This window comes from Haliotis cracherodii, unplaced genomic scaffold (genome assembly GCF_022045235.1).
Source record: "Haliotis cracherodii isolate W230 unplaced genomic scaffold, xgHalCrac1.p SCAF_15, whole genome shotgun sequence".
NCBI classification, from domain to species: domain Eukaryota; kingdom Metazoa; phylum Mollusca; class Gastropoda; order Lepetellida; family Haliotidae; genus Haliotis; species Haliotis cracherodii.
In genome coordinates this window covers 14,241,101-14,267,740 of record NW_027266270.1, presented here as the reverse complement: position 1 = coordinate 14,267,740, position 26,640 = coordinate 14,241,101, and the positions used below count along the sequence as shown (strand labels likewise).

Genomic DNA, 26,640 nt, shown 5'->3' with positions numbered 1-26,640 from the left:
CTAGGAACTGCTAGATGATGTTGAGGAAGAAGTCCCACTTCCTGAGGAGCTGGGAGTGTGTCCACTGCTGCTGCTGCTGCTGCTGCTGCTGCTGCTGCTGCTGGAGTCCTCTGTAGGGACGGCCTCGAAGACCAGGATGGGGTCCTGACTGAAGACCCGACTGGAGACCCGACTGTATGCAGATTCCACTTCGCGAAGTTGCTTCCTGGTCAGACGTAGACCTGTCTGGCGATGTCGGTGCTTGATCACCATCAGAAGCAGGAACAAGACCAGGTCAACTGGATAGGTTAGCGAGGTCAGCAGGGCGTGCGTCCAGGAGGCTACAACAAACACATCGCAGGGTCATGTCATGACTGAATCCACAAAAAAGTGTATTATGACGGGTTTTCGGTAATCATATATCGTTTGTTTGTTTCTTTGTTTCTACGCTGCGAGTAATCTTCTACGTCACTGCAGCTGAAAATAATCGAGTCAGTAAAACCTGTGCCTGATAGTATGACCAATGTCTTCTGGGAACGATGACACACATCCAAAAAGGTGTTTCATGAAAAGATTTCGGTAATAATATAGTGTTTCTTTCTTTCTTCCTTTGTTTCAACGCTGCTAGTAATATTCTTTATCACTGCGGCTGGAAATAATCGAGTCTTCACCAGGAAAACCAGTGGCTGATAGTATGACCAACGCATTCTGGAAACAATGACACACATCCAAAAAGGTGTTTCATGAAAAGATTTCGGTAATGATATAGTGTTTGTTTGTTTCTTCCTTTGTTTCAACGCTGCAAGTAATATTCTTTATCACTGCGGCTGGAAATAATCGAGTCTTCACCAGGAAAACCAGTGGTTGATAGTATGACCAAGGCCTTCCGGGAACGATGACACACAGCCAAGTTGATACAGAGCTTTGGCCGGCTCTAACGACAATCATTAAGTACCGAGGAACGTCATGAGTCAAGTTGTCTGCGTGGTAAACCTACACTGGCTACAGCGAGGCAAAGCGCTGCCGTGCAACTGTGTACAGGACATGGTAAGATAATATTTGACATTTTTAAAAATCTCGTAATCTCTGTCCACATGATGGCATATGATACAGAAATTCAAGAAATTAAAAAGAGAAACTTATACCGTGTTTATATCTTGCGACAAGTTCGAACAAATCGTATGTGATGCGAAAAGATCGTGAAGGTTTTTGTGGTTCAAATGAAGTCAAATGCAAGGTGACGTCTTTGATCCTTCCGTGACATCCGAACCGTCTGGTTTCAGAAACTGATCAGTTAAAAGGGCAATGATGCCGGATGAAGAAAGCGGCATACTGTACCTGTATCAAGATGCACACCCGGGACCACTGAAAGATAAAACACTTGAGATTAGTGACGCCTCTTCATCTCGCCTCTAGTGATGTTCATATCTTTTGATGGTATTATTTATATGGTAATTGAATTGTATACAAATGAAGGTTTTGACAATTCTGTGACATGCAGATGTAATACATCACTGGATTATGACGTCACCGTCAAAGCCTTCATTCTGCCGAGTGTGTTTTATAATGTGATTGGGGTGGCCCAGTCGTCCAAGGCACCGCGATTCGCTGTGCTGAGTTGCGTCCCTTGGGCACGCCAGAAACCTATGATAGTGGGTTCGAATCCCGGTTCGGCCCGATTATGTTTCTAGGTTTGCCAGCACCATACCGTGCTCGTAGGTTTTACCGAAGTGGTAAATGGCTGAGAGCGTCATCACTTCGGGCTTTCCTCCCACATTAGGCTGACACGCCGTGGTATAACTGGAATACTGTTAAAAGCGGTGTTAAACCCAACTCACTCACTCACAATCATTATTTATGATTATGATTATTTATGTCCTTGAGTGAATGTTGTTTGTGGCAGAGTCATCACCATTCCACTTCACGCCACCAGTACAGTGACACACAGGGCACACACTGTCCCGATACCCTCATGAGTGACGTCACAAGAACTGTACCGATACCCCCATGAGTGACGTCACAAGAAGCCCATATACACCGGAGAAGATCGAGAGATTCCCCTTGTCACTATGCATGGCGTGTAGGGAATGTTCGTGTATTCATATAGACGCTTGGCTAAAGTTACGTGATACACAGGCAGTATAAGTTGAAAAGCCTCAAGTTTGTCATGTTTCCAAAGATAATAGACCCCTTCTTATTTTACTCAATTGACGCAAGTGTTTTGTGTGTATGCCCCTATGAGATCAAAGATTTCACCATTAGACAATTCCTTGAATGTGATGCTCAGAACGTTTTATTCAATCCTGGTCAATGGAAATTACCAGCACACACACACACACACACACACACACACACACCAGTAAACACAGCCATATTGCAAGTTTTCCAAAGTTGAACTTTTAGATTATTATTGTTATATTCTACGATTCAACAGCGGCCAAGACTTGATCATTTACAGGCACGTGTCATGTGCGGCGTAAAACAACACACACACCAGTAAACGCAACCATATTGCAAGTTTTCCAAAGTTGAGCTTTTAGATTATTATTGTTATATTCTATGATTCTACAGCGGCCAAGACTTGATCATTTACAGGCACGTGTCATGTGCGGCGTAAAACAACACACACACCAGTAAACACAACCATATTGCAAGTTTTCCAAAGTTGAGCTTTTAGATTATGATTGTTATATCCTACGATTCAACAGCGGCCAAGACTTGATCATTTACAGGCACGTGTCATGTGCGGCGTAAAACAACACACACACCAGTAAACACAACCATATTGCAAGTTTTCCAAAGTTGAGCTTTTAGATTATTATTGTTATATTCTATGATTCTACAGCGGCCATGCTTTGCATATATTTGTTGGACTGGACTTTGTATTTCTCAGCACCTCACAGTACAGCACATGCCATTAGTTCTGACATTTCACGAAGTAGGGCGTCCAACCACGACCTCATCATCAAAGTCCCGCTTCACTTGTACCGCATGTAATAGCACACATAATTCTCGCACTGCCTCAAGTAGCTGATTTCGTCATTATTCTATATAATTACATACCAGATTCTATGGATAAATAATGAGAAATATTCACCAAGTCCTGATATGCGACATTACTCTTCATGTTTTTCATATTTCATAACTGCTGACATTCAGTTTATCGTTCTGTTATAACACGTGGCAGTTCATTGGGTTTTTTCCCCAGTGAAACAATCCTTTTGCTTGGAAGATAATTGGCCTGTCCTTTAGCACTAGTTGAAACTTCTTGAATTGAATGTGATATATGTTACATTTTGTTTGTTGTTTAACCCCTCACTCAGCAATATTCCAGCTACATGGCGACGATCTGTAAATAATCGAGTCAGAACCAGACAATCCAATGATTGACATCCTGAGCATCTATGGAAATTGGGATTCGATGACATGCATCAAGTCAGATAGCCTGTCCACCCGATCCTTTTTGTTGCAACTTACGACCTTACGCTGGGGACCAATTCTAACCCGGAATCCCAATGCGGAGCAAATATATAAGTGGGTTATTATATATACATACATTCTTTGTGCATTTTCACTTTGAAACAATCGGCATTTCTCCTCCTTTGTTCGTTAATGATACTAATCGCTCTCCGAGCGAGAATGCATCTTAAGTCTCTAAACTTAAAGCTATCAATTAATCCGCCCTACCTCGCATCCGTCCTTCCCCCAAACGACAACAGGATGCGTGGATTAGCCATATTGAAAATCGGATTCGGACCTCTTGAACAAACTCAGGCATCATCAGGGCCCACTTGCACAAAAAGATCTTAGCACTAAGACTATTGTAAGCCCATGTTAAAGTATGGGCGTTAAGATCATCTTAGCGCTAAGATCACTTTGTGCAAGTGGGCCCAGGAGTGAAAAGCATGTGAAGTTTCAGGTTTCAGCTTCAGTGTATTCTGACGGAACTATGTTTGCAGAGCCTGGAACCCATTGTAGCTCAAATCAAGGTCCAAAGTTAAAAAAAAGCCGGAACATACATCTGGAGCCCCACTGCTAACTACACTTATAGAGAAATTCACAACAGTTAGAGCAATGGCAATTAACAAGTGTTTATAAACATATTTATAAGCGGATTCGATTCCTTGGTTAGGTCATCATTGGTGGAAACACGCGTGTGAAGTGGTGAACTGGTTTCGTGGTGTCTGAGGAGAAGGTATCTACAGACACTGAACAACCAGGCCATGACATAATCTCACTTGACTTTCAGATCAGGTGAGCGAAAATGGAAAATGATCGCATGAACTCAGCTATAATATATACAGGAACCAGTGACCACTTTGCTCGTGGACTTTGCTAAGTGTGTTCTGTACACTCTGGTTTTATATATTGCGGAATGAATATGTTCACTTAATATCCAGTTTCACGTGCGCGTTGCTGACCTGTCAACTTGATCTTAGCCTTGACCTTTCCACCAGCCAGACAGTGGTACGTAGCGGTGTCGTGCAGAGCGATGGGGGAGATCTGTAGAACGTTATCGGCGTGGAACAGGACTCTGTCATCACTGCTGTTGGCGTCAATAACTCGGGAGTTGTTCAGCCACACCACCGGGGTATCCACGGGAACGCTTGAGACAGTAATGTTATTCACCGTTACAGTCGGTGAGGGAGGGAATGGATCTCTTGTTATCTATTTAACGCCGCACTCCAATACACGAACAACATGACGTCGTCCTGTAAATACTCGACTTTGGACCAGACAAACCAGTGATTGATAGAATGAGCATGGTCCCCCGCCGTCGCATTGGTGACCAACTCGTGTCATTCCGGAACAAGCCAAAAGCATGTTACGGATAGTTGCAGGTTGTGATAAATGACGCCGTCAGTGTATGATGACACGCAATCAATCCAACCACAAACATTTTAACGTTCACAATGGCAAGTGAATTATTGGCTCAGAATGAACTACAAGAACACTACTGTGACGCTATAATTGTTTAAGAGAAGCGAGCAAAGCACTTCGAGTGTCGTTAGTTTCTGTTGAGGTATGGCGTTACCAAGTCCAAGGGCTAGATCGTTTTAAGAAACCTGACACATTGGCATTAATTACCACTGGCCCCCATTCTCAGATAACTTTAACCACAGCCTATTTTGTCCAACATCTGTGTTAGCATTCCACAACTAGTCGTGTGGATTTCAACCATATGTGACATAATTAGCAGTATAATCTTTATATCTACAAATGCTATATTTGCCTGTCATCCATTCATCTTGGTTGAGAATAAGATTGAGAAGTAGGAACGTTCTGGGTACCACTCACTCCTGACAAGTTAGGTTCACTGAAGAGCCTTCGTCCTTCGTCAATGTCCGCCACTTCTTCACCTTGGCTACAAACAGAGAGCAGTATCCGTGATAACTATTCGTCAATCTGGCATTGATAGCAACTAATATACCAATATGTATGTGGCTAGGATGGTTGCTTGGATTGATATTGTGCGCAACGATCCACGCCGTCGGGGTACGATGACACTCAATGAACCAAGTCACCAAGCTTGACCGCCCGATCCATTTGGTCGCCTCTTACGGCAAACATGGGTTGCCCGGGACCAGTTCTAACCCAGAATCCCCACGAAGGTATGTAACTTACCATCTTCCCGAGGCAAGTGATTTAACTTACTATAAAAGTCCAGCTTCCAGCCTTGTCGAACTAGGCTGGTATAATGGAGTTACATTTTGGCTGGACTAACGAGTCTATGCATAGTCCAATCAAAATCGCGCACCGAAATCGAAATCCGGTTCGTACACTGTCATGCAGATTTCGGTCGATTGCAGGATTTGCAAAGCATGTGCTCCGCCAACTCGTTGTCAGCAGATATTTTCCAAATCTTTTCATGTTTTTAATCAAGGTGCTCACGTGATTTGATGCATTTCGCGATGTAAGAACCGTTTTATCACAATATAGATCTTGATTATCGATCAGATCGTCCTGACTGGGCGCCACCATTTTGTGTGAAGCAAACGCAAGTGATAGAGAGGTGGAATCTCATTGGTCCATAGGAGAGGCTTAGAGGGGACCTCACTGGTAATAGCCACTGGTGGCGCTACAGTCGAGCCCAGTAATTACAGCCTAGTTCGGCAAGGGTGGAAACTGGACTTTTTAAGTCAGTTAACTCTCTTGCCCGAGAAGATGGTTACTAACGAACTTGTTTCTTTTCCAGAACTCTTAAAAAACAAGTTCAATCGGCTTACACTATCAGGCAGTACCATCTCTACTTAATATCTAGTATTTGACACATTTCGTGTGTCATTGGGCCAGATACAGCCATTTGTCCTGCAGTCCCAAGGCCTGTGAAGCTCTTTATTGGACCACTTCTTTTCTCCCTAATTCTAGATATATCACATAGCCACTCTGACTGTGTTGGGTTTAACTCATGAGGCGGTGATTGATCACGTATTTTTTTTCATTTTATTTGTATTAAATTTTAGCTGTTTATATTGTGCAAAGTAGCCATCGTGATTTTATCTGCGGACAGGCAGCCTAAAATTTAAGCATGTAGTTTTACCAAATGAAACTCATTGTGGCAGGTATTTTCACAATTAGCACTAGTCTAGGGCAGGCTTGGGTAATGTCCTTATTTGCAACCCAAACTAGGTGCATACTTTTATTTCGAATTTGACAATATATCTATTACAGGGTTACCTTTGCCTTTTCCAAAGGAGAGTGTTGTTTTGATTCCATCAGGGGAAATTGCACCCTTGTTTGTGTTATTCAACCCGATCATGCCTGAAAAAGAACGCTTGATTACACCATAGTTGAAATAGATTTAGTCTTCAGTTAATGATTAGTAAGTAAGTAAGTACCTGCAACGCAGGGTACTTCGCATAACTCAGCTTCGATTTCATCTGCCCTCGGTTTGATTTTCTGATGTCCGTGAAACAGCGATGATCGACACGGAACGCCGACAGGATATGACGTCATTACGGCGTTGATATACCACGGCCTGCACTTCCTCTTTTGATCGATCTTCTTGATGTAGCAAACACCTGTAAAACAGGTTAGTGTCATTTTAGAATTCAAACACCATAGTCTAAAAGATGTAAACAAACATATTTTTTTTAAATCTTTATCTAGCACATGTATAATGATATGTGTAAATACGAAATACATAATAATTTTGAAATATTTTTTAAAACATTCCTAGATGTAAATTACTACGCTAACATATGTTTCTGTTAGTCGAGCACAATAATCAATTGGAAACAAAAAATATGATATGAGTAATTGTTAGATAGATATGTACAGTTTTTGTGTGTGTTTTTTAATGCCATATCTTTGCCTCACACCTGTATAATGATATGTGTACAAACAGAAGTAAACACACAGGGCGCTAATTAACAGGGAGGTAACTCTCATAGAGAAGTATGATTCATGGTTATTTAAAAACTACGCACCCACAACGTTGTCTGCATGTCTCCATTCATCTAGTTAATTATAAAATAATATTACCACGATGTAACTATTACTTTGAAAATATTAATTATGAAAAATTATTGAATACTTTACCAGTGTAGACATACAAAATATTTTATGCCATTCCGTCCAGCCATTGTATCACTGCCATAACTGTTCGTTCAATTCTAGACAATGCAACAGATGGTTTAATGCCATTCCATTCAGTTCAAACATTTATCATGTATACCACTATGATTGGGTCAACTCAGTACCTCTTGTTTCAGGAAGTCTTTGTTATGAAAACAAATAACCAGTTAAGATATGTTTGTTTTCTATTTTTATATTACATATGTATTTAAACTCAAATGTGCCATATCCTCATTCCTGATTCTAAAGGTACCACATGCAAATTACAATATGTTTCCACCTTCTGCGTTACACACGTGCGCTCCATAACAGTATAGATACTTGCATCAGTAGGTAGGTATGCTATGCTGTTTAATAAAATGATATACTACAGTACTCGAAGTTAAAGAATATAATTACTATAGTAAATCTGTCATAGCATGACACCACGTTAACTACAGTATAATTAAGATTCGGGCGTTCTTTAATTTCTTTTAGAATAGTATACTGTAAATTTTGATATTATTGCGCCGTGAAGTTACTGCCTTAATAGCCTTGACTGCATCTGGAACGTTTTGAGACACCCGGTTGTTAGATTACCAGACCCGTGAAGATCCGAGGTAGAATAGGTCTTCAGCAACCCATCCTTTCCGTAAAATGTGCGTCGTAAGAGGCGACTAACGGGATCGGGTGGTCAGGCTCGCTGACTTAGTTGATGCATGTCATCGATCCCATTGCTTGGATCGATGCTCATGATGTCAATCACTGGATTGAAGATATGATGAAAGGGTAACTCAGTCAGTCAGTAATTTTAAAACGAAGGATGCGTGAGTTGTAGTTGCCAAGGGAGGTTGGAGTAGCGTGTTTAGCTAACAGAATAGACGTAAGTGAATATGGCTGGTGTATGTCTGGATTACTCGGTGTTATGTCAACGACAGGACCAGCGTGAGCGAACTCTCTAGAGTTCCAGTGAACTGAAATCTGGTCCGTGAGGCGCTGCCACCAACCTAGTCTCTTCCTCTTCCCGACACGACCACACACGTTGCACACGCCCCACTTCTCCCAGGATGTGGTCATCACCAGGTTGTGATTGGCTGAAAGGTGAATGAATGAGTGAGTATGGCTTTAAGCCGTGTTTAGCACTATTCTAGCAATAAACACCAGAAATGGGCTTCGAAGTTGGTAGCCATGTTGCCCTTGTCCAACCACCCGGTGATGAACAGTGAGTGAGTGACTGAGTATGTGTTTTACTAGTGATGAAGCGCACTGTGTACATGGTGGTGATGCCTCCAATGAATCCAGACTAGTACAGACAATACAAACTCTGAAATGACAATTAAGCTCTAGATGAGATATCAATGTCCGAGACAAAATGTAGGACAACAGTTTGTTTCAGCGCGATTCCACTAACAGATTACTTCCTTATTGCGTTGACAAAAGAACATCGTGTTAAACGTTTAGAAGCAAATATGCAATGTCAAATATAATTCCTTTAAGTGATGCTCGCTTGCTTCCATAGATGCGGTACACTGATTAACGTCATTGTCATAGGTGTAGAGTATTGAAAATGGCCTTTAGATAGCGTTCTTTTCGAAAGTAGATATTCTTCCCTAAAACTGGCCACTAGATCCATCCACAGATACTGGGGTGCTTCACTGGACCTTACTGACATTCAACATGTTTGACCAAAGTACTTCATTAATGTTTTGACTTACCGTAGGTTCTTGCTTTTTCTGATAATGTACATGTAATGCCTTATGTTTTGACTTACCGTAGATCCTTGCTTTTTCTGATAATGTACATGTACTGCCTTATGTTTTGACTTACCGTAGATCCTTGCTTTTTCTGACAATGTACATGAAAAGCCTAATGTTTTGACTTACCGTAGGTCCTTGCTTTTTCTGACAATGTACATGTAAAGCCTAACGTTTTGACTTACCGTAGGTCCTTGCTTTTTCTGACAATGTACATGTAAAGCCTAACGTTTTGACTTACCGTAGGTCCTTGCTTTTTCTGATAATGTACATGTAATGCCTTAGGTTTTGACTTACCGTAGATCCTTGCTTTTTTTTGATAATGTACATGTACTGCCTTATGTTTTGACTTACTGTAGGTCCTTGCCTTTGTTGGTAATGTACATGTAAAGCCTAATGTTTTGACTTACCGTAGGTCCTTGCTTTTTCTGACAATGTACATGTAAAGCCTAACGTTTTGACTTACCGTAGGTCCTTGCTTTTTCTGATAATGTACATGTTATACCTAATGTTTTGACTTACCGTAGGTCCTTGCTTTTTCTGATAATGTACATGTAATGCCTAATGTTTTGACTTACCATAGGTCCTTGCTTTTTCTGACAATGTACATGTTAAACTAACGTTTTGACTTACCGTAGGTCCTTGCTTTTTCTGATAATGTACATGTTATACCTAATGTTTTGACTTATCGTAGGTCCTTGCCTTTGTTGGTAATGTACATGTAATGCCTTATGTTTTGACTTACCATAGGTCCTTGCCTTTGTTGGTAATGTACATGTAATACCTAATGTTTTGACTTACCGTAAGTCCTTGGCTTTGTTGGTGATGTACCTGTTATATCTATTTAATCCATTATGATGACGTCACACTATTATTGTTGCAGTTTATTCTGAGTCGTGGATTCAAAGGCTATGGATTCTGAACGTGCTTGGTGCTGTACAAAGGATGTAGAGAAATTATAGGGAAACTATATATCAACCATAACTGTGTTTAAGAGGCAGAAATCACTTGAATTCGGATTCAACAGATTCTCATGGTTTCTCCATTACTGATCTGACTTACTGTAGTTTCTTGGTTTTGCTGGAACCATCGCAGGGTCCTTGGATGACCTAGATACTGAAACGGGACAATGACATTTCAAGTCCGTAATTATGCAACCGTTCGTCAAAATATACATGTATTGTATACCTTTACACTAACAATGCTTTTGCGAGAGGCGTTAGGAAGTTTTCGTGATCACGTGAACCTTCAACAGGAAATTCTTCCTTATCAAAACCATTTATGAAAAGAAAAAGTTGGGGACATTTTGGATGAAAATAAGTGAAGTTCTTGAAATATTAAACCCTCAGTAATGTACGTTTACCCAGTGTGTACCAACGCTAAGACAGCTTAGACACAATCAAGTTCAAGTTACTTTCACCTAATATCTACCGAAAATAAATTATTTAGTACAATATGTTCCAAACAATGGTTGACGGCTCATCTGAAACTTGGTTTGAGAATATTAAACCACCCACGCTTATCTGTAGACTTAAATGTCAAATTTTATGTACAGATATATAATTTATACAAAAGACAACTCCTAACAGTTTAATACGTGAGACAAGCTGTATATTGGTATGTTTTTAGATGTGAATATGAGAACAATTGCATTATTCCAACAGCGCTCGTATAGTATAACATTGTAATTAAATTGTATACTAATACAAAAATGCATATTCCAATTTTTGTAAATAATTGTTCTGTGTATTCAGGCATGATATAACCAAACAGAACCATGTCATTTTGTCACACAGTCATTCTTTGTCAAGCGAATAAATATTTACTGCTGCAATCGTTTGCTTGTCCTTCGAGTTAAACCGTTGGTTCAGAGGGCAAGGTCGTCGTATTAAATTGAAATCAACCCGTCATCGTCTTAGGCAATAATGCCTACACACCATCAATCAATAGGACATTTTCACAACAAAACAAGTTATTCTACACTGACAGGAACGTTTACCCGTCTGATATCTGGGTAATAACCTCTCAGCCTGTTCAACACCTGCCCTGATTGTCACTGTTAGTATATGCCGCGCCACTTCGCCCGGTCGGCCTGTAGTTTAATTCGACAAGATAGATTGTTTTACCATAGTAGACACTCACCACTTGCCAGAGAATGGCTTCATAACACAAGCCGCTGTTTTTTACCAATGGCATATAAGATAAACCTATCTAAAACGGTAGAATAGCTGGGCTCTTCTTTGCATACGGGGGGGGGGGGGGGGGCACGGGAAAATGAAATAATGAAATTTCATTTGTCGTTAGTGACACACTAATAAAAAGAAAAATCCCTTCTGTTATTTGCCCAACGTCCGTTGACCAAAGTCGCCCATACCTAAGTAGGTAGGAACCAGTAGGAACCAGTAAGGTATAGGGTACTCCTAACGACGTCATCGCCGGTTTCATTTATTGATAGTCATGAATAAAAGCATTTTGATAAATATGATCAACTAGAAATTGATGTATGTACACTGTAAAAATGTTTTTAGATCCTAAACACAAACCTAAACACGTTACTGGTCCCTAAATTTGGACATGTTTAGGATTGTGCTTAACAGCTACATGTGTATTCCCCCTTAAATTTCATTATAGGTAATTTAATAAAGGTTGCGTTCTTTTAATGGGGATACAGAAGTAAGTGAGTGAGTGAGTGCGTGCGTGCGTGCGTGCGTGCGTGCTGGGTCGGGTTGGGTGGATGGAGGTTTGATAAAAAGCAATTTTAGCAGTATAAATTTATTTTGGATTAACTTGGGGATGAGTGAGTTCGTCGTCAGCTTCCTGTATGAAAGAAATACTACCAGTCATACTGCAACAACATATTTATGAAAACATAGATTTTTACACTTCGGCGGGATACGAACCTGCAACTTATTGATTTGTAGTCCTTCAAGGTGACACCTGTGCTACGGAAACTGTAGACACGAGTCAATTTTCCTAGTCAACATTAACCGAGTTTGGTTAAGTTGTAGACCATAATTAAAGATTTGCACATCTAATTTCAATATATATAATATGCATCTTAGCCACATTTGATTTTTTGCCTAATGATATGCACTTTATTGAAGGATGCTTACATTCTAAAACTGGAAACACGTTTAAAATCTTAACATGTTCAAACATATTTAAAATCTAAACATGTGTTAACGTGTTTAGATTCTGAACATTGTGTTTGATTTGTTTAGACCACGAGACGAAAACTCATTTAAGGTGTTTCAACCTAAATGCATTTAGATAGATCACATCAAATGTGTATTCCGTTTAGGACATTCCTAATTATGTTTAGATATAAACATGTCTTGTCTGTGTTTACAGTCTAATCACATTTTTTTACAGTGTATGTATTCTGATACTCGTCAGGAAAATTTAACTTTTGGCTGATGATAGAAATACCTGAGAGTCAATCATACAACTTAAATGGAGACTTTGCATCTCTGATCGTCTACGCGTTAGTTAAAACTACCGTATTCTTTCACATGCAAAAATAAAAATAAAAATAAATAAAAAACAATCTTTTTACATGCATTAAATAGAAAAGATACAATAGCAGCTAGCATACGTTGACCTCCTGTAGTTGCGTTATAGTAATACAAATGGCTGGAGTGTTTCTCCATATCCTGGCAGCCATTTTGTATTTCTAATTCTGCGGTTTAATTCGCGTACTGCCCTTAGTTCTGCTTTTACTAATGAAACGTACGTTCTGATTCCAGTGTCCCTGGAGACCTACCGTTACCTGGCTACGTCACTGTAAAATGGCGCCACCTCTAACACTATTTGACATCTACCATTAAATACCTGTGTATATTATGTATGTAGAATAGACTCAACTCTGTGTGGGTGTTAAAGATAACAGTTTGCAGTATATTCCAATACTTTCGTCACGTTTTGACGCAGTTATTCCCAAAGACGTCATTGTATATATTGATTCTCATTACTAGTACGTCATTGACGCCGCTCCCGGCATCAGTTGTCCACTCACTTTCCCTCACAGCCATCTGCGACTTCAGCAACACTGCAACACACACACCAATGCCCAGAGTCAGGTGGAATCTTACATATACTATAAACAGTTATGGAGTCCCGTTTGTCACGATTTGCTATGGTAACGGCCAATTACTGTTTATTGTGGTGTATTAAGAAAGGACAAGGAATAATGGAAAAATTGTACTGATAAATGTATTATTAATAAGGCTCAGTACTATTATGCATTCCCTAGAATCAAAATAGGAAACTCGGTTATTCTATTCGAGTAGTGTTTTCACAAATCTTGTAGCGACTTCATAAAATGTTATTCATATCCTAGCGTTTCCTTTCAGTCACGATCTAGTCAAAAATAAAATTAATTAAAATACTGTATACGTAAACTATCATCGGTGTGTGTAGGTACGAGTGTAAAGAGATCAGTTCAGAAAGGGTTGGTTGGTTAGTTTGTTGCTTTACGCCGCACTCAGCCAATATTTCAGCTTTATGACGGCGGTCTGTATATAATCGAGTCTGAACCAGACAATCCAGTGATTGATATCATGAGCATCGATCCACGCCATCGATGACATGCATCAACCAATCAGCGAGCCTGACCACCTCGTTATAGTTCAGAAAGGGAAACGAATGACGCCTTTCTATACAGTACATAGCAAAGAGTCGGTATTCGGGTAGATTAAATCAGATGTATATTACTAGTCCGAGCAAAGCCCCATATTAATTATGTACCACCCATTCGCACATTTAAAACAAAACATATTCAAATACTGAAATGCTTACAAACGGGTACTAGTATATAACTGGTCGTGTGTGTTACGTCGCGTGATCTTCATTCATATGTTAACGGATTGTAACTTGAGAGGCATTTTATATATTCAGCTATTCATAAACCGGCATACTATTCATAAACCAGTCCATTAATAATAGTATATATATATTCATAAACCAGTCAATTATTTATTTCACGACTATTCATAAACAAATCCACCAGCCTTTGTTTACGTCTCCATCAACGAACCTTGTTTTTTACTGTGAGGCAAAATTCGGCCAATACCTTGTAATTAATAATAACCCGACGAAGAGCGCTTTTATATTTCTGATTTTATTAAGTATTTCTGTTTTATTTCAGGGAATGCATTTTTAAATATATTATGTATACCCTATTTATATATGGTCTCTTGCAATTGTTTTAGAATGGCTTGTGTAGTTTTATCATAGATGTATACATTGCTGTACATGAGGTGTCTGTCTGTCTTCCAATAACCTTTATACAACAATTCCCCGCATGTACCCACCATCAAAATGATACATGAACCGGAACGTTCCATTGTCAGAGAGTAAGCTGTAGATACTTTCGTCAGTCATAGACTTCTGGATCTTCTCGTCCTTCCTCGTATAGTCTCGGCAGAAATAGGTGCCCATGTCACCTTGAGAACAACATGGATTCTTTAAATAACGAATCTTGTCAGTGTCCATCTGTGTTAACATGTTCACAGACAAGTCAAGAACGATGAAAGAAAAACACGAATCGTTAGAATCTGGGAAGTGTGTTTCCGGTGTTGTGATGGCGGTGGTGTATGGAAGTGGTGAACGTGACTATATCACTCTAACCTACTAACATGCTACATTGTCTAACTGACACCCGTTTTTTTGTTTATTGTTTAGCACCAATATTCTAGCTGTACTACTTCGACCTGTAAATATTCGAGTCTGGACCAGACAAACCTGTGACTGCATAGGCGGATCCAGAGGGGGACGACACCCTTTTGAAAAACAAATGTAGTATTTTGTTGGCAGTGATATTGACTGAGAGAGGATTTCGATATTTTGGATCCGCCGTATTTTGGATCCGCCCTAGAGTGACTGTTGTTATGAGAAATGATCCATGTCGTGGGGATGTCATGTCACAAATCCAACTGATCATGACCTCCGGATCCATTTGTCGCCTCCTTCAAGCATAGGTTAGTGGGGACCTAATCTAATCGGGTACCCAACGTGGGTATACCGTCTCTCTGCCACTGTTCACACAACCAGAGCCATCCTCATGAACAGCCCAAGGCTGAATATACATAAGGAGATCCGGGTTGACAAGTGGTCAATGACCAATGGTCAGTCAGTGTCACTGCAGTTTTTAAGTCTAAAACCTGCATCACTTCGCGCTTTCCTCCCACTTGACAGAACTGAAATATTCACCAAAGAGGCGCAAAAATCACTCATACACCCGTGAATAGGTCTTCAGCATTCCATGCATGTCGTAAGAGGCGACTATGCTTGTCGCAAGAGGCGACTGGCGGAATCGGGTGGTCAGGCTCGCTGACTTGGTTGATGCATGTCATCGTATCAAAATTGGGTGAATCAATACTCACGATATCAATCACTGGGTTGTCTGGTACAGACTCGATCATTTACAGAGAGTCGTCATTCAGCTGGAATATTGCTGAGTGCGGCGTTAAACAAGAAACAAACAAACACACATTCGCTTATTCATTCAATGAGAATAAATAAACATTGGATAAATAAAGTTCTCACATATCATAATAGGGACAACGTAGTGACAATAGTACAGTGTTTCAGTGAAACTAAATGAATATTGATCATGCTCGAGGGCTTCACGAAAGTGGACAGTGTGCAAGACCTGCATCACCTCGTGCTTTCCCCACATCAAACTGAAGCACCGTGATAGCTGCAATACTGTTCAAAGGGGCGTAAACTGAACTCACTCACTCACAAACAAAGATCCACACACACACGCAGTAGCGCGCACACACTCACACATACACACACACACACACACACGCACAATCTTTCGAATTCCGAGGCAAATGTCTCTGACTCTGTAGTGAGTGAGTATGGTTTTACGCCGCTTTTAGCAATATTCCAGCAATATCACGGCGGGGGACACCAGAAATGGGCTCCACACATTGAACCCAATCGAACCCGGGTCTTTGGCGTGACGAGCGAATGCTTTAACAACTAGGCTACCCAACTGCCCCTCTGACTCTTTAAATGCCTTATACAGTACGTTTGTTTCCATATACCGAAACCTAGGCACTTTCTGCTATTTTATATGCGGTCGGCTTCCTTCAGGGATTAACATTCACATTGCGGAACAAAGTAATTGTACTTTTAACACTAAATGCTTCGTTAGTACAGAGAACGCTAATTTGAGTATTTTTGCCGGCAAAGTGGTTGCACTGCATCGATCAGAGGGATATTTCTTCCACATCTTTTGATCCGATGTAATGGCTTAAAGTAAGGTAATGACCTTGAGTCAATTTACTGTCTCTGGTCAGGTGGCCTCTGACGGTTTATTTGTCCAGAGGCTGTATTTATAGATGACCGAGATCATTTCAAAAGATTTTGATGAATCGGATATGTGGCTCATTAAAATCTCTTCCGGTGGTTCTTCCGGGGTTCATTTTCAATCACGTAGTATCCTCACCAAAGTAGTGGGTGTCACAGCAGGAACGCAGAAACACAGTAACAACAAAACGGAAAAGCAGTAACGAAGCAACAAAGCAAAGTAACAACACAGTAACGTAGGAACACAGTAGCGCAGCGACACAGTAATAAAGCAACAGGAACACAGTAACGTGATCACAGTAATAAAGCAACACAGTCGCGCAGTCTTGAAGAAATGCAGCAACACAATAGAGCAGCAACATAGTAGCACAGCAACATAGTAGCACAGTCGCGCAGTAATGAAGAAATACAGTAATGCAGCAACACAGTCACGCAGTAATGCAGCAAAACAGAAGTGCAACACAGCCACGCAGTAATGCAGCAAAACAGAAGTGCAACACAGCAGTAACGCAGCGCAGTACTGAAGAAATACAGTAATGCAGCAACACAGTCAGGCAGTAATGCAGCAAAACAGAAGTGCAACACAGTAACGCAGCGCAGTAATGAAGAAATACAGTAATGCAGCAACACAATCACGCAGTAATGCAGCAAAACAGAAGTGCAAGACAGTAACGCAGCGCAGTTATGAAGAAATAAAGTAATGCAGCAACACTGTCACGCAGTAATGTAGCAAAACAGAAGAGCAACACAGTAACGCAGCAACACAGTCGCGCAGTAATGAAGAAATACAGTAATGCAGCAACACAGTCACGCAGTAATGCAGCAAAACAGAAGTGCAACACAGTAACGCAGCGCAGTAATGAAGAAATACAGTAATGCAGCAACACAGTCACGCAGTAATGCAGCAAAACAGAAGTGCAACACAGTAACGCAGCGCAGTAATGAAGAAATACAGTAATGCAGCAACACAGTCACGCAGTAATGCAGCAAAACAGACGTGCAACACAGTAACGCAGCGCAGTAATGAAGAAATACAGTAATGCAGCAACACTGTCACGCAGTAATGTAGCAAAACAGAAGTGCAACCCAGTAACGTAGCGCAGTAATGAAGAAATACAGTAATGCAGCAACACAGTCACGCGGTAATGCAGCAAAACAGACGTGCAACACAGTAACACAGCGCAGTAATGAAGAAATACAGTAATGCAGCAACACAGTCACGCAGTAATGCAGCAAAACAGAAGTGCAACACAGTAACGCAGCGCAGTAATGAAGAAATACAGTAATGCAGCAACACAGTCACGCAGTAATGCAGCAAAACAGACGTGCAACACAGTAACGCAGCGCAGTAATGAAGAAATACAGTAATGCAGCAACACAGTCACGCAGTAATGCAGCAAAACAGACGTGCAACACAGTAACGCAGCGCAGTAATGAAGAAATACAGTAATGCAGCAACACTGTCACGCAGTAATGTAGCAAAACAGAAGTGCAACACAGTCGCGCAGTAATGAAGAAATACAGTAATGCAGCAACACAGTCACGCAGTAATGCAGCAAAACAGACGTGCAACACAGTAACGCAGCGCAGTAATGAAGAAATACAGTAATGCAGCAACACTGTCACGCAGTAATGTAGCAAAACAGAAGTGCAACACAGTCGCGCAGTAATGAAGAAATACAGTAATGCAGCAACACAGTCACGCAGTAATCCAGCGACACGATAGTGCAACACAGTAACGCAACAACACAATAAAGCAGCAACACGGTGACGCAGAAACACAGTAGCACAGCTATACAGCAACATAGCAACGCAGCAACACGGTAATGCAGCAACACAGCAACAAAGGAACGCAGTAAAAAACAACATCCAAATCAGCATGAGTGAATTTAGTAGCTTGAACAGTGTCAGCTTGATATGCCAGGGAAGCTCGTCGTCATGCAGGCCTAGACGTTTAACTCTTTAAATTTGTTGAAACCACGAAAGTACACACATGGTCTTGATCAACAAAGAATCTTGGATTCGAACTCATGTCAACTAGGATTCTGGCACGCGTAAGGGGCGCAACTCTGCTGGCATACCAAAGGTCATAATCGAGGCGAGTCTTCAGACTAAAACAAGATTAGCGGATTAAGCCGGCGCCTGAAACCACTGAGTCACTCCTGCCTGTTGAGCTACAAAAGTCTTGAAACGGTCCTTACATGTACACTATTTGCAGACTGCAGTGTACAGTTTTCACGAACTCAATACGGTACTGCTAACCTTTCCTAGCTTGCTTGATGTGAAGAGTGTGGTCAGCGCCGATGTAAACTCGGTTCTGCGACTTGTCGTCATGCATATCCAGTTCAACCTCCTTGAGAGCGTACTTTCCTGATGTCCTCTGTCGAGTCAAGCGATACCATGCCATAGACACAAATTTTGTTGTTTTGTCACCACTGAAACCATAGATTATCCATTATCATGACAAAGAACCGTTTATATAGTTTTCTATTCCCTTTAGTCTGTCATACAGACCCTGAAACAAATATATCCAATACAACCCATGTAAGTCTATAATTTTGAGCAAGTCAAGATTAGTGCAGTATGAGTATCTGAAAATGAAGAGATTTTATTATATTTCATAACTATAATTTAACAACTGTTTTTATCAGTATAATGGGTTCATTTCCGAGATTAGGTGTCAGTCAAAATTCCCTTCTGCCACGAGAATCTTTACGGAAGGCTGGAATGGTTGAATTTGTTTAGGCTCATTCAATAAACACCTTACCTTATTCGACTTAAATAAGCGCCCCGCTCTAATTAGCGCCAGGGCGATATTTGCTAATATATTGGCTAGTGAACACTCCCAATTAGCACCCCTTCCGATTGATCAATGTACACAAGACTTATTTATTCGCGTATAATACGGACTAGTATATAAGGACTAATGGACAAAAACTGTTAGTTTCTAACCCTGATAATACGCACTCGTGTGTTATATGCACCCTTAATTATGGGCAATTAAATTCTGGAAAAATATGTCTGTCGTATATAAACATTTCAAGCTGTCAGCATAGAAGACGAATTTTATCTTTTAACTCTGTTTTTTTCCACCAAAATAATATTCTAATAATGGTCTAGTAATATTTGTTGTTTAACGCCGCACTCAGCATTATTCCATCTATAACTGGACAAGACAATCAGTGACTGATATAATACGCAATGATCCACGTCGTCGGGGTACGATGACACTCTATTTACCAGGTTAACGAGCCTTATAGACACCCGATTCACAATCGACCATGAACCAGAATCGGGTTTCTACATTTTGTTACCTTGGTAAATGCCTTATCATAACAGCTGCTCGTGCACCACCGGTTATTTACTTACACACAGAGATGCAATATTGTGGAATGCGGCGTGAAACATCATTCACTCACTTTCTCACTTACATTTATAATCTGTGGTTCAGTTTCAACGTGTACTGATGTAACTATCGATCAGTTCAATAATCGAATACTATATATACGTCCGTTTACTTTCGATACTTTGTTTAAACAATTATTAAAAACATAACATTATTACACATTATAGTCACCAATCAGATATTTATCCATCATGAATCACATATATTTTACCATTATTCACTATAAAAACAGGAACTTACTTTAAAATGCAAATTTCTCGAAAATACATAAAACATATGAAATCCATACTATCAAGGAACATCAATGATTGATTTGGAACAAAACGATTACAGTCAATGATATTATGGCCATCATTCCTGATATTTCAATTGATGATGAATACCAAACCTTTTCCCGTACCCCGGGGCAAATCCGTTTTGACCAATAAACTGCCCCACCGTCCTTACCAATAGTGGCAGGTGAATTGAGTGGCCTCCCCTTCCTCCACCATGCTGACCAACTGTATGGGCAGGTTGTTAGCACCTCGTCTGATCATTTGGATATTCTTAAGACAGCTTGGTTGTTTTCTCTCTGCAGAAGAGAAATCCACGAAACTCAGTATATTCAAAGAACTGTAACAAAGATTCATTTTTCATTAAACAAGTCAATCTGGGAATGTCACTGGGAGACCTATGAAGATCCGGGTCAGAATAGGTCTTCAGCAACACATGCTTGCTGTAAACGGCGACTATGCTTGGCGTAAGAGGCAACTAACGGGATCGGATGGTCAGGTTCGCTGACTTGGTTCATGCATGTCATCGCTTCCCAAATGCGTAGATTGATGCTGCCGATGATAATCACTGGATTGTCTGGTCCAGATTCGATTATTTACAGATTGCCGTCATATAGTTGGATTACTGCTGATGATGGCGTTAAACAACAAACACACAAACAATGTCACTGGGAAGGGTACATTGGTATTAAAATGTATGTCTATTTTGTAGGTTGCTGGACAGTCAAAAGAGGTTTCACTGTATCTGCCTACTTAGTTATTTCCTAAAACTGAATTAAAAGTTCGTTCTTTTCTTAGGGTTGGTTATACGGTAAAATATCTACAATAGTCCCGACGAGGTCTAAAAGCAATATTTACGCGTGAAACAAGGTCTGTTATATCTGTATTTTCATTGGACGAGAAAGGGTCAAATGACCTTCCTTAAAACATAGTATTGTCCGAGATCCACCTTGCTGTGCAGCGATCACAAGTGATATTGCCCTGCGTGATTAAGCCAATGGACTCACAGGAGAGAAAAAAATTAGCCAATGAGATAGTGCGTAACGCAACGCTTGTGGTGCATCATCTCCTGTGACATTCTGTGACTTTCCGTAACATCTGATTCAATTATTGTAGAATTGGAAATATTCTTGATTTGTTTTTTATTATGTAATAAAACAATTATTGAGCACAATATAAAACATGACATTGCCCTCACGAATGGTCAATGTGTGATAATTGTTATATAAAACGCCGCACTCAGCAACATGACGGCGACCTGTAAATAATCGAGTCTGAATGAGCCCGGTTCCACAAGCGATCTTAGCGCTAAGATGATCGTAACTCCCATACCTTAACATAGGCTAAAGATAATCGTAACACTAAGATCGTTTTGTAGAACAAGACCAATGACCAGACAATCCAGTTATCGATATTGGGAGCTACGATCCACGCCATCTGGATACGATGATATGCAATCAACCAAGTCACCGAGCCTGACCACCCAATCCGTTTGGTCGCCTCTTGAGACCAGCAAAGGTTGCTGTGGACCATTTATAACCAGGAATCCCCACGGAGTTTAATGCCAGGCTCAGCGAGGGCAATCACAAGTCTTGCCCCACATATAGACTGGCGGTTGAAGCCCAGTGTGTGAACATTATTGGAGAAATATTCACCGAAGCTCTGAATGTAGCCATGCGCTTGATGGTGCTCTTCGCTATGTTAACAACTAGAACACGATGAAATATTCATGTAACTCTGTAGCATTGTCAGAAATGATTGATTATATCAGGTCGATATATACCGGGCTTTTAATGATCGAGATACGCAACATTTCTACAAAACAAAAAGATGGCATGTGAATGGTGTCAGGATATTTATATATTTTATAAAAGTCTGAAATCGATGAACTCTTTACGGCTGACTGATGGCGAAGGTGATACACCCGCCATAGCAACCTATTCGTGTCAACCTTTGTGAAATGTCGGAAAGAACATGTACTTGCAATGGCTAAATATCATGCATTTGTGTTTGTTTGTTTGCTTGTTGTTTAACGCCGCACTCAGCAATGGTCAACCAACGTTTAACCAACGTGGTAAACGACTGAGACCTGCATTACTTCGGGCTTTCCTCCCACATTAAGCTGACACGCTGTGATATAACTGAAATACTGTTACAAGCGGCCTTAAACCCAACACACTACATACCCACTTAACTGCCATTAATTGAAAGACGCTAATCCCAAATGTTAATCTCTGTGGGCACATTTCCTGTCATCGAACATGAACGAGCTCTGTTGCTATTTCACTTCTTATTAATTACTATGCTGTATATTTGATATACTAATCCGTGTCTGTTGACCCCAGCTATGTCGTGGGTTTCAGCACAGCCTTGAACTCTGATTCAATACAGCGCCGGGCAAAAAATGCCACCAAAGAAAAGGCAATACACAGACATTAGCAGAAGCCTGAATCTACTTAAACACAGACTGCTGACATGGATGTCTTCTTTTTATGCAGATGCTGCCTCCCACCTACTTATATTATTATGAACTGTGACAACTATAATAAAAATGTGTTCAAACTGTGATACAAATTGTTAAAGATTGTTATATATTACTAAACATGAATTGCGCCTATTTCGTCTATTTTTCATTTCCTAATTTGTATTTACTCAAATGCTTGTAATCACATTAATCTTCTTTTGTTCTGAAAAGGCAGCCAGCCCGATAATCGTTATATGCATCACCCCTTTGTTATATAACATCACAAAGGTCGATGTCACGGTATTGAAGCTACCATTAGCCTAAGAAGTGGTTGGCTAGTTGCTCCGGGCCACACCACAGCCTCTATACTACCACTATGTGCTGACCTGGCACACGGGTCATAGGTATTTATGTATCATATGTATAAGAAAGAACTCAAAACATTTTTTACGGTTATGGAGATATAAACGTAACAGCCGGAGACAGATGCTACATCACCGATCTCATGCCGCAGAAGTGAGACACTAAAGTAGATATTAACCAAGTCTACTACTATTACCGCCAACATCACAAATAATAATGATAATAATTATAATAATAATAATAATAATAATATTACTCTACAAGTAGTAGTAGTAGTAGTAGTAGTAGTAGTAGAAGTAGTAGTAGTACGTGACAGTATGAGCAGAAAGTTCCTTGCAAACGATGAGCGAAACATGTTAACCTATTACTTATAAGTGCAGCTAATACGTTTTGCCGGTCACTGATGTAACAAGGCAACAGCACAAGGACCCAACTTGGTGGCTGATGACCACATCTAGGGTATAAATATATCAAAAACAATTCCATTTATAGTGATGTCGGCAAAAACAGTAATCACTGACGTCATCACCTTCCCTCGTCTGTGGAGTAGTTCGGTGATAATCCACTACACAGGGGCTGGGGGCTGCAGGGGGTGGGAAAACCCCCGGCGGCTGGTCGGGACTATTATATAGGCTAATTGTGTACATCCTCTCCTCACCAAAACTGATCTCTTGTCTCCCGCTCTTCCGCCTCCTCCTCTCATGTCCTCCTCCTTTCTCTGATCTTCTCTCTATCTCTGTTTCAGACAACCAATTATCTGAAAATAAATATCGTTCGATGATATTATTAATTTTGAATGACATGTTTTTCGTCATAAGATGCCGGACAAGTTGTGATGCCTAGGCTATATTTGTGTCAAGTTGAGATATACTGTATAAAAAGAGGGTAAAGTAATATGCAAATGACACATCGATTTAGTAGTACATACAACGTCTTTTATGGATGGAAAAACGACGGTGTTAAAGGTCTAATGAGTGAGTGAGAATGGTTTACGCCGCTTTTACCAATATTCCAGCAATATCACGAAGGGTGGACACCAGAAATGATAAATGAAGTGGGCTTCACACGTTGTACCCATGTGGAGAAGGGAACCCGGGTCTTCGGCGTGACGAGCGAACGCTTTAACCACCAGGCTACCCCACCGCCCCAAAGGTCTTATAACTCAACAACATGTATATCAGCGTTAATTGTAGAGTGAATAGTATTTTGCGTCGCTTGTTACAGTAATATAGTACAAACAACACTATCAGTGCTGTTGGAATACTGTTTGTATATATACCGTATTCGACGTAGTGAGCGCCCAGGGCGCTCTCAAAATTAGAAATAGGGGGCTCTTATTAGAATATTATTTTGGTGGAAAAAAGAGAGCTGAAAGATAAATTTCGTGGTTTATACTAACAGCCTGAAATGTTTATGTACGACAGAAATATTTTTCCATAATTTAATTGCCCATAATTAAGGGTGCATATAACACTGGAGTACGTATTATACGCGAATAATTTAGTCTTATGTGCATTGATCAATCGGAAGGGGTGCTTTTGGGATTGTTCACTAGCCAATATATTAGCAAATATCGCCGTGGGCGCTTATAAAAGCGTGGCACTTATTACGTCGAATACGGCATATCAGACTTTGGGCGTGGCGAACAAACGCTTGCACTACTAGGTTACTTCATGAGGTTTGGGACACACCTGTTCCATTAAGTTCAGTCAAGACATACAAAACACAAGATTGAAAAAAACAGAATGTTCAGAATGTTCCGTTATACCCAGATACGTTTCCGTATCTTTATGCTATAATCCCTTTAGTTCCACTTCCCGATCGATTCTATCACATGTGCTCGGGGATTGAAAAATAAGCCCTGAAAAATGATCACACCGACTTCAAAGTACGATCATCAAAACCACAACGTTTTTATTCATCTAATCACAGTAAAAGACAAATTACCTTTATCATCCTGCAGTCGCTCGTGATCGATAGTCGACGTGAAGACAATCCTGTAAGATTCCACACCTGCAGAAGATCAGAGCCTTTGTACATCTATAACATGCTGTTGATAGAGTCACGGTGAAGGAGGCCTACTGAATCGAGATATCTAGGCACCATTTTCTCGTATGATAACGATACAGGAAATATGTAACAACGATGATCAAATGTGTTACTGATTCTTGTGGAAATATGTGAAATGTTCATTTCCTTTTTCTTCAAAGCAGAATAGTTTAATGACTGTAAGATTTGCAGTAGATTCAAAGGGGTTTGTTTATATTCAAGAAAAAGGTTCCCATTCGATAGTTTACGCTCGCAACTGTAGAATAGGTCTTCAGCAAACTATGCTTGTCATAAGAGGCGACAAACGGGGTCGGAAGGTCAGGCTCGCTGACTTGGTTGATGCATGTCATCGTATCCCAATTACGTGAATCGATGCTCATGATGTCAATCACTGGTCCAGACTCGATTATTTACAGACTGACGTCATATAGAATCTAGCTGGAATATTGTTGAACAACAAACATAAGGGGAAAAAGAAGTTATGAACCCTATAACTTCCTCTGTCATTTAGAATGGCAGTGTCCACTGCGATTTTGTTTGGAGGGCAGCGTTAGAAATTGGCACTTGTCCTGCAGTCCTTACCAAACTGCCCGATACTAAAGGTATCCTAAGGATTGTAGAAATGGGCCCATTTTAAGGGTTTTGCTATATGTTATCATTATAAGGACAAGTGGACAAAAACTGTTAGTTTCTAACCCTGGAGGGTGAATGAATGGGTGGGTGAGGACACCAGACACGGAATTTCTGACAGTGGGTACTGGTAGTGCTAATACTTTAGAAACCATTCTGATATGGCATATAAACAGATGAGGATTATGAAACAACATGACTGAGCACTTGAAATTCCACATCATAAACAACTTACCCTGACACCAAATGCTCGCAAACAGAAAACATTGTACAAATAAAATCATTCCAGTGAGAGACCGCTAATCGATCCTTCTCTACACATTATCATGGCAGCCATTTGCATTTGTTTCTGTGCTGTGTCCACGGTGACGCAATAGTTACGTGACGTCACACATATAGTGACGTAACGCAGCCTCATACGGACATTCATCGGGTCAATTAGGCGACATCGGCATTACGAAAGTTGTTCTTGTACGATAAACAGTTACAGACAAAACCAAAACTCGTCTCCTAGTCCTAGCCAATTTTACGAGATAGGAAATACTTCAAAATTTGTATATAATTTAAAAAAAAAAAATTGGAAACAGTAACTGCTTTCCCTCTAATATTACACTATGCGTATGACGTTATCAATATCCTGGGAATCGACAGCGATCGAGGTCAAGTTAGTTTCCCCGCAGCTACCTGGCGACACCTGGGTCCTGGGGGGAGTTCAAATTAGTGGTTAAAGCGTTCGCCAAAGGCCCGGGTTCGATACCCGACATGGATAAACAGTCCATTTTTGAAGTCCCCCCTCCGTGATATCACTGGAATATTGCTAAAAGATGCGTAAAACCATGCCAACTC

General features: G+C 40.5%; 1 protein-coding gene across 1 annotated transcript; it reads right to left on the bottom strand.

The window, feature by feature from the left end:
• Positions 1-26,102, bottom strand: LOC139461837 (Ig-like V-type domain-containing protein FAM187A). Its single transcript, XM_071243316.1, has 15 exons — positions 26,030-26,102; positions 25,063-25,128; positions 23,774-23,872; positions 20,464-20,587; positions 18,873-19,045; positions 14,603-14,734; positions 13,306-13,338; positions 10,353-10,406; positions 8,544-8,630; positions 6,819-7,001; positions 6,658-6,741; positions 5,278-5,344; positions 4,401-4,585; positions 1,318-1,344; positions 1-320 (listed from the first exon to the last, which is right to left on the bottom strand). The coding sequence occupies exons 1-15, from the start codon at positions 26,076-26,078 to the stop codon at positions 1-3; spliced, it is 1,683 nt and encodes a 560-aa protein (XP_071099417.1). The 5' UTR covers positions 26,079-26,102.
• Between the last annotated feature and the right edge of the window lie 538 nt (positions 26,103-26,640).